At 44.7% G+C, this 8,564-nt stretch overlaps 1 protein-coding gene across 1 annotated transcript in view; it reads right to left on the bottom strand.

Annotated features, from left to right (window-relative positions):
• Positions 1 to 246: 246 nt before the first annotated feature.
• col12a1a (collagen, type XII, alpha 1a) overlaps positions 247 to 8,564 on the bottom strand; it is a gene marked incomplete at both ends in the record, with an annotated part of 88,593 nt that continues 80,275 nt past the window's right edge. The window contains 9 exons of the mRNA XM_080537434.1: positions 247 to 401; positions 1,961 to 2,131; positions 4,386 to 4,463; positions 5,295 to 5,477; positions 5,637 to 5,703; positions 5,797 to 5,832; positions 6,431 to 6,502; positions 8,123 to 8,176; positions 8,536 to 8,564. The exon at positions 8,536 to 8,564 is cut by the window's right edge and continues 25 nt beyond it. Coding sequence (XP_080393560.1) covers positions 247 to 401; positions 1,961 to 2,131; positions 4,386 to 4,463; positions 5,295 to 5,477; positions 5,637 to 5,703; positions 5,797 to 5,832; positions 6,431 to 6,502; positions 8,123 to 8,176; positions 8,536 to 8,564 — 845 coding nt within the window. The remainder of the gene's footprint in view (positions 402 to 1,960; positions 2,132 to 4,385; positions 4,464 to 5,294; positions 5,478 to 5,636; positions 5,704 to 5,796; positions 5,833 to 6,430; positions 6,503 to 8,122; positions 8,177 to 8,535) is intronic.

Here is an 8,564-nt window from a genome sequence, read left to right as displayed (position 1 = left end):
TAAACACTTAATGCAGTTATGTTACAAGCAGAGACACAAGGGAACAGTTAGCAAGCACACAGGTTTGTAATGAAAATAATGTCTAGATGTCTAGTTATATATTTTTCCACTTGATCCTGCTACACGTAACTCACTTATATGTTCAATAAATTCAAGGGTATCAAACCCATAGATTTAGTTTTTTCAGAATGTAAGAATCATGGAGATCATTTCAATATAACATTTTTGTGTTTTTTGGTTTTTGGTTTATGGTTCTATCCTCTCCGTTGCGTCTCTTGATAGTGATCTCTTTCCTCGCTGGTTTCGTGAGTAACCAGGTGACTGTATTGTGTCATAGTCTTCAGATTCTTCCTCGGGTATAGAGACTACGTAGGTCTCGGGGTCTGCCTCGTAGTTGCCAGCTAGGAAATATTAGTTTGGAAATATGGGTTTGGCCAATCAAACAGGACCTCAATCTCCATTCTGAGACTTCACATGCACAGTGCACAACTGACAGTTGGATCAGACCCTAAATATGAATGTTTAACTGCGCTATTCACTTCATTGATTTAACCAAGTACAATTTGTCTGTCTGTTCTTGTTTGACTATTTTGGTCAGAAGAAGACTACAGTGATTTCATGCTCTTTTACACTCAATATCATTGAGAAAAACAAAATATCCTTAAAAAATTGTTATGCAATGGCGTTTTCTAACAAAGCATGAATTCCAAACGAACACTTGTCTCTATATCCTTTTGGTAGTCCTAAAACCCATGAGGTATTAGAAAACAAAAGTATGACATCAAATGAAATAATACGATATATGGAAAAACAAGGAAAATAGCAGGAAAACAACATTTAGCGTACATTCAGCAAACATACAAACAACATGATGATTAAATGTACAAATGGCACATGCTTCAGTCTGGACCGGAGCACTAGCTGTGTGTAAATGGCTTAAGGCATCATAAAACAGAGGTTATGCTGGCGGTCAGTAAGCAAAGGGTTATAAGGCACGAGCTCAATACAGATGTTAACTGATTTTAGTGGATGGTGGTGGTTCAAACATCATTTACAAGGCACAATTAGTTTATTTACAGATATCATCTCTACGTCAACATGTTAACACTGTCGGGTTTTGGTTATGAAATCCACTGTGTTAGTAGTTGTTTCTGTAATGTGTTTATTGTACATGCTCCTTCCCGCGAAGAGAAGCTCTCTCTCTCAGTTTGCCGGGTTTTGGCTTCAAGATGCAAACAGGCGCAGGCGTAGGTTGCCATCGCTGCGGCTTGTCTGATAGTAGCTGTGAAGTGTTGTTAGTGCCAGTCCACTCCTTTCTCTCTTTTGTGGGGTTTTATAAATGTTGTTCATTAATTATGTCCCTCGCTGGTTATCCTTTACAGGCTCATTAGCGATTGAGATAACGTCTCAGAAACGGGACTTCAAAGTGTAAGAAGCAGCACAGGCGGCCTAGAAAGGTTACTATGCCGAACCTGAAAACAGTTCAAAGAGGCTGTTAGTTTACTGTGTGGAAAAAGGGATTAGGTTCTTTCACTTGATGGATGAAAAATACTACTCGATACCAAACTGATTGAGATCTTGGAATTGAAGGGTTCGTACTGAGTTAGTTTTGTTTCGTTTGTTTAGTAAAATTTGGATTATTCCCAAACTAAACAAATTGCACTTGATTCTAAACTAATTTCAGTTTGAACACGCCCTTCAACGAAAACACCTCAGCTGACGGATGGTTGGTGACACCTTCCACAATGGTTTCGGTCAAAAGGAATTGCGTTACGTTAAAGCTCAGTGTCAACCCTTCAATTCCATAGTCTCCATACATTAATTAAGTTAGCTGTTGAGCTACATAGCTCTGTCAGTGGTAAATACATTAGTGGGCATACATTTTAGTTGCTAACTTCGCTAACATCCATGGTTACAACACCATAACTGGCCATGCCGTTTCACACAGGGGCGGACCTACCTGGGTACCCTTGTCCATTGTAAGGAATCCCGACACACTGGGAGGAGTCGCAGTAGCCGGGGGGGCCAGGGGGTCCCCTCACCCCGGGTGTGCCCTGGCGACCAGGAGGGCCACGAGGCCCGGTGGAGCCCGTAGCCCCCGTGGGGCCGGTTCTAGACTCGCCTGGTGGTCCTGGAAGTGGGGGGTTAGAGAGAAGAGAGAGAGAACCGACGTCATCCTTAAATCTCGACTGGAAGCGGTGAACGTCGGTTTCTAGCACTGTAATTTAAATATTTAGACGGCTCAATTAAAAGTTTGAGGGAAAAAAAGGGGGAAAAGGGTCCATGGACTCGGTGGAGTTACCCCCTGCCCCAGTCTGTCTAGACGGTACAAACCAAGTGTGGAATTTTCCCCCCCCCCACACACACACACACACTCTCTCTCTCTCTCTCTCTCTCTCTCTCTCTCTCTCTCTCTCTCTCCATCTCTCTCGCTCCCTTAAGTGAACACATGTGTTGTCAATGAAGCCACCAAAAGAAAGAAAGCTGCTGGTTGTGCAACATTCTGATTCTCCCACTCCAACAATGACTCATCAACGCTAGGTTCCTCCTGCTGGTTTCTCAGCCGCTGTTTCATTCACAGAAACAGACTTGGCTGTGTTTTCAATAAGGATGGATTGCTTGATATTTTCCACTAACCCCCTAACCCCCCTGTGATAGGAAGGCTTCTGGGGTCCCGGGGGGGCTTCCAGTAAAAACATACTGGATATCACTTCCAGCCGAGGGCTATGTTACAACAGCCTCCACGCAGACATAACATCATAATATCAGCCCTCAACATCATTAGCATCATCCGATTTTTTTGTAATTGTCTGTGATTCTCTAGAGTTACACGTTGACCCTACTAGTGAGTGAAAAGGTTGGGAAATAAATGTTTTGTTTACATTAGTGAACATTAAGTTCATCATCGTTCATTACACTTATCTTAGAACTTTCTTTTTTCGACGGTCTTCAAAAGCAACATAAACGTCCATGAGGACCACTCACAACGTACGAGAGGGCATTATGTTCTCAAGAACGGTGAAGTGTTTCGCTGGGAATAATTTGGGTCACCACTCACTAAGGATGTATGAACTACAGCTGCCCAACGGAGGTTCACATGAGAAACATCTAGAAACATCTAGAAACATCTAGGTAAATCTTGGCCTCCCCTTGGGGTCTGTCATTCTGAGATGGGACTGGAAGGAATTCTCCTCGTCACAAAGGGAAAAAGGCTAAAAAAAACGGAAATGTCCATTGCAAAATGGCTGCCATTGTGAAATTATCTTCAAACAGATATGAAAGTGCTAAGTGAACACTAACATACTGTCTCCAACTGTTGAATCTAAACTGTTCTACAGTAAGCTATGTTGGAGTATTCACACAGTATTATGTTGTGTGCCTCATTGTAAACTGTTGTATTACAGTTGGGGGCTTGCCTTCATCGTTACAGTTCTGTTGTCATAGTTACACTGTGAGACCGGATGTGCTGAAACATGGACATTAAATAGGATTGGACAGGTAACGCTAACGCTAACGTCTGAGGTGGTCTGCACGGGAGTCCATCACCGAGTTACACCGGTCTACAGAGTCACTAGGCTAATGAATTAATTATTAATTAATTTCAAGGTTCTGGTCATCACCTACAGAGCCCTCCATGGTCAGGCACCTGCCTACATCTGTGACCTACTGCGTCCTTACAGCCCCAGTAGGTCTCTCAGGTTCTCTGACCAGGGTTTGTTGGTTGTCCCCCGTGCCAGACTGAAGACCCAGGGTGATGGAGCATTCCAAACTGTGGCCCCCAGGCTTTGGAATGCTCTGACCTGGGATCTTAGATCAGCTGGCTCGGTCGAAGCTTTTAAAAAACAGCTAAAGACTGTCTTGTATAGACAGGCTTTTGGCTAGCTCCAAAAACCTGTTTTTCTGTGTCCTGTTGATATTGTTGTACACTTGTTGTTTGTTACCTGTTTCTTATTTTCACTTGTTTGACTATTTTAACCTGCCATGATTTTCGCTCTTTTATTATGTTCTTGTACTGTATATGTAAAGCACTTTGTGACCCCTGGTCTGGGATAGGTGCCACACAAATAAATGTTACTTACTTACTTACTAGGCAACATCTGCTCCAATCAAACCCAAACTAGACATATTTTAATTAACGAAAGGTTAATTGCGTGGGCTCGTATAAGTCTGAATGTTTGAACACATAAAAAATCACTCTTTTGGCTTATTAAACTGCAGACCACCCGATGTTAGTCTTGACCAGATACTGTTTTTATCATGTTTTCAATACTCTTTTACTCATTTATTATTTACGACATACTTATACTCACACAGTAGGCTATTTATGGCATCCTATAAAAATGTAAGAAAGGGGGTTAAAGGTTGTAAATGACAAGCAGTCTTACCAGGTAGACCAGGACCTCCTCGTTGGCCACGCGTCCCTGTTCCAGCGGTCCCTCTCTCGCCCTTCTCTCCTGCCAGCCCTACACCAGCCAATCAGAGACAGAGAGAAGGCTCATTAGCAATGACAAGACGTCCCGTCGTCCTGCTGTGTGCCTTCCAAAGAAAACATCAGCTTCTTTGGAAACCACCAGTGGCCATGTCTGAGAAACTGAGGGAGAAGTGAAGAGAGTGATCCAATGGTGGCGGCAGCCGAGCATGACACAAACTTGGAAGCCTTCCCATTTGGCTGGGGGGGTAAAGCACGATTTTCTTGATTGAAAAGTGATTGACATTTGACCTTTGTGCTTGTGTTATTATTCCAACATGTCGTGACTGGGACTGCTACTGTAGGCCCCTAAGGACAGACCCACCCAAATACTCCTACTGTAGGCCCCAAGGACAGACCCACCCAAATACTCCTACTGTAGGCCCCAAGGACAGACCCACCCAAATACTCCTACTGTAGGCCCCTAAGGACAGACCCACCCAAATACTCCTACTGTAGGCCCCTAAGGACAGACCCACCCAAATACTCCAATGAAGGTATCCTGTAGGATGAGTGTGGTCACAGACGTTCTAAGTCAGTGCTTGGGGAAGACCCTCATAAACATGAGGGGGTGGTGCTTCATGCAGATCAAAACGTTATTGGGGGTACAGTATTGTGGGTACAGTATCCAAGAGAACGGTTGAGAACCACTGTTCAACTCTACATCAACGCATGGTGTGCATCTCTGCTTAGCTTGTGATTCATACATTTGCCATTCCTCCACACACAGTAAGTATAAGAACGCACCATTCAAAAAACAAGGTCAATTCACATCATCAATGGCGTGCCATCACACACACACACACACACACACACACACACACACCTCTCTCTCCTTGGCTCCCGGGTAAACCTTGGTTCCCAGGGAAACCACTTCGGCCAGATTGTCCAGGCTCTCCGCGTGTACCCTGGTTACCGGGGGGACCAGGGGGTCCGGTGGGTCCTGGGGTGTTGCTACGGTAACCGGTAGGGATCTGGTTGAGCATCTGGTTAATTCTGCTCATTTGGCCTGAGGATGAGGAAAGAAAATGATGACTTGAGACAAAGTTCATCTTGTTGGGCCCAAAGTAATAAGATTGTTATTGAGTGCATGTCAGTGGATGTTGTGTGCTTTTATCTACATATAGTACAATAGTATAGAATTCAGAATTCTAAAACGGACACTCACTGTTAACTAATTGTTCGCAAACTTGTCTGGCTATGGAGCGCATCATGTTTTGGGACGCAAAGTCTCCCTGGAAAACAAAGTTGTTGGTTTTTATGAGACAGGGTTATGTTCCTACACAAAACAGTTCTTACAAGTTACCAGTTGAATGAATCTTACTTACTCTCTCTCCTTTTTCTCCTTTAAGGCCAAGTGATCCCTGTTGAAAGATAAAACACAGATTCTCACAATACTAATAATACTACTACTACTACTACTACTACTACTAATAATAATAATAATAATAATAATAATAATACATTAGACTTATATAGCGCTTTTCTAGACACTCAAAGACGCTTTACAAACTGAAAAGATCGAGTAGTAATAATAAAAAGAAACAAAAAAGAAATAAAATAAAGTATAGGGGTCTAATTCATTTATCTAAATGTCTTTGTAGGACAATCTACTCGGTATACTGCAAGTATATCTAGATTTCGGGCGGAGAAGCGGTGAACAAGCAACGCCAGCGTCCTCTCACTAAGCAGGGCATTTGTTTATATGAGATTTGCAAGTGTGCATACCATACCGTTTGAAACTCAATAGCACGTTGCTCAACTTCCCCAATATAATTGGATATAATCAAGGGCGAATGCTCCCGATTTGGAAGAGCAGTCAGTAGGCAGCAGAGTAACCGCAGAAGCTCGATTCTGAGCTATACTAAATTATTCTCTGTTAAACACTCTTTTGGCACGACTTTGGCGATCGACAGTAGTTCTTAATTGAGGCTGTGAAAGTCGTGTTGTAACCGAACGTACTGAATTTCCTGTGTCTCCCGTTTTTCCTGGTTTTCCGGTGATTCCTGGAATTCCAGGGGTCCCTGGATTTCCCTGAAAGACGAGGCGATGGACAGAGTTAGAATCGTTCTCCAGTGTAAACAATTGAAACAAATCTCTTTTGGGCCTCTTTTGTCCAGTTGTGGAATAAGGACCAGCCCAGAAGTGAGCTGGATATTACTAAATCAACAACAGACAGGCATACATATGCTACCAACATTTAAGTGGGGGGTTAAAACACACACACACACACACACGCACACACACACACACACACACACACACACAACATGGACAGGAGGAGCACACACACACAACATGGACAGGAGGAGTCCTCGGAGCAGTAAGAATGGTAAAGTAAATGTGAATACAATGTTGGTCTATACTGCCTATTGGCATCCAGAGGGAATTAACTAGAGGCAGGCCCTCAACCACAGCAGCGGAAATGAGATGCACGCATTATTCTCATGACAGAGGACTGTCTGAGACTGTCTGAGACTACCTGAGACTATCTGAGACTACCTGAGACTACCTGAGACTGTCTGAGACTGCCTGAGACTACCTGAGACTACCTGAGACTGTCTGAGACTGTCTGAGACTACCTGAGACTACCTGAGACTACCTGAGACTGCCTGAGACTACCTGAGACTGTCTGAGACTGCCTGAGACTGTCTGAGACTACCTGAGACTGTCTGAGACTGCCTGAGACTACCTGAGACTACCTGAGACTACCTGAGACTGCCTGAGACTACCTGAGACTGTCTGAGACTACCTGAGACTACCTGAGACTGTCTGAGACTACCTGAGACTACCTGAGACTGTCTGAGACTACCTGAGACTACCTGAGATTACCTGAGACTACCTGAGACTACCTGAGACTACCTGAGACTACCTGAGACTACCTGAGACTACCTGAGACTGTCTGAGACTACCTGAGACTGTCTGAGACTACCTGAGACTACCTGAGACTACCTGAGACTGCCTGAGACTGTCTGAGACTGCCTGAGACTGTCTGAGACTACCTGAGACTACCTGAGACTACCTGAGACTGTCTGAGACTGCCTGAGACTGCCTGAGACTGCCTGAGACTACCTGAGACTGTCTGAGACTACCTGAGACTACCTGAGACTGTCTGAGACTACCTGAGACTGTCTGAGACTACCTGAGACTACCTGAGACTGTCTGAGACTACCTGAGACTACCTGAGACTGTCTGAGACTACCTGAGACTGCCTGAGACTACCTGAGACTACCTGAGACTGTCTGAGACTACCTGAGACTACCTGAGACTGTCTGAGACTACCTGAGACTGTCTGAGACTACCTGAGACTGCCTGAGACTACCTGAGACTACCTGAGACTACCTGAGACTGCCTGAGACTACCTGAGACTACCTGAGACTGTCTGAGACTACCTGAGACTACCTGAGACTGTCTGAGACTGTCTGAGACTACCTGAGACTGTCTGAGACTACCTGAGACTACCTGAGACTGTCTGAGACTGTCTGAGACTCTTGATTCACATGCCGCTGTAGCAGAGTTCAGAGAGCTCTGGAGCCTAATTGTCTAATTGTTTTATATCCATCAGGAAAGATGCTGTGAGGAGCAGCGATGTCGAATGGCTGCGACACACACACACACACACACGTGCGTGCGCACACACGCACACACACACACCATTGGTCCTGATGGGCCTCGAGGTCCAGACGTTCCCTCTTTCCCTGGTGGTCCCTGTGTAGCAAGACAACAGACAATCACAACCAGGCAACGATGCACAGCAGTCTCCCCCTTGAAGTCATAATAATTCAATTGAAGGGGGAAGTGTGTCCAAACGTTTGACTGGTATTGTATGTACTGTGCAGCATGTCACGCTTCTGCAAAAAAAACAAGTTGCCATAATGGGCAACAGGACAAAACAGTTAAGGCCAATTAGCTTTGGTGAGTAGTGACATGAAGCATACCAATACGAGCTGCACCCCCCCCGAGTTAAGTAGGTATGCACTCATGTGCTTAACTAGGTGCCGGCTAGATTTGTGGCCTTTCAACACGGCATGGACGTAGAACAGACCAGCCAGCAGGCAGATCCTTACCCTTCCCCCAGCTGGTCCGGCGGGCCCCA

This window comes from Nansenia antarctica, assembly GCF_963989245.1.
Source record: "Nansenia antarctica genome assembly, chromosome: 8".
Lineage (NCBI taxonomy): Eukaryota > Metazoa > Chordata > Actinopteri > Argentiniformes > Microstomatidae > Nansenia > Nansenia antarctica.
Note: the sequence above shows the minus strand (reverse complement) of the source record. Positions and strands in the feature narration are given on the sequence as shown.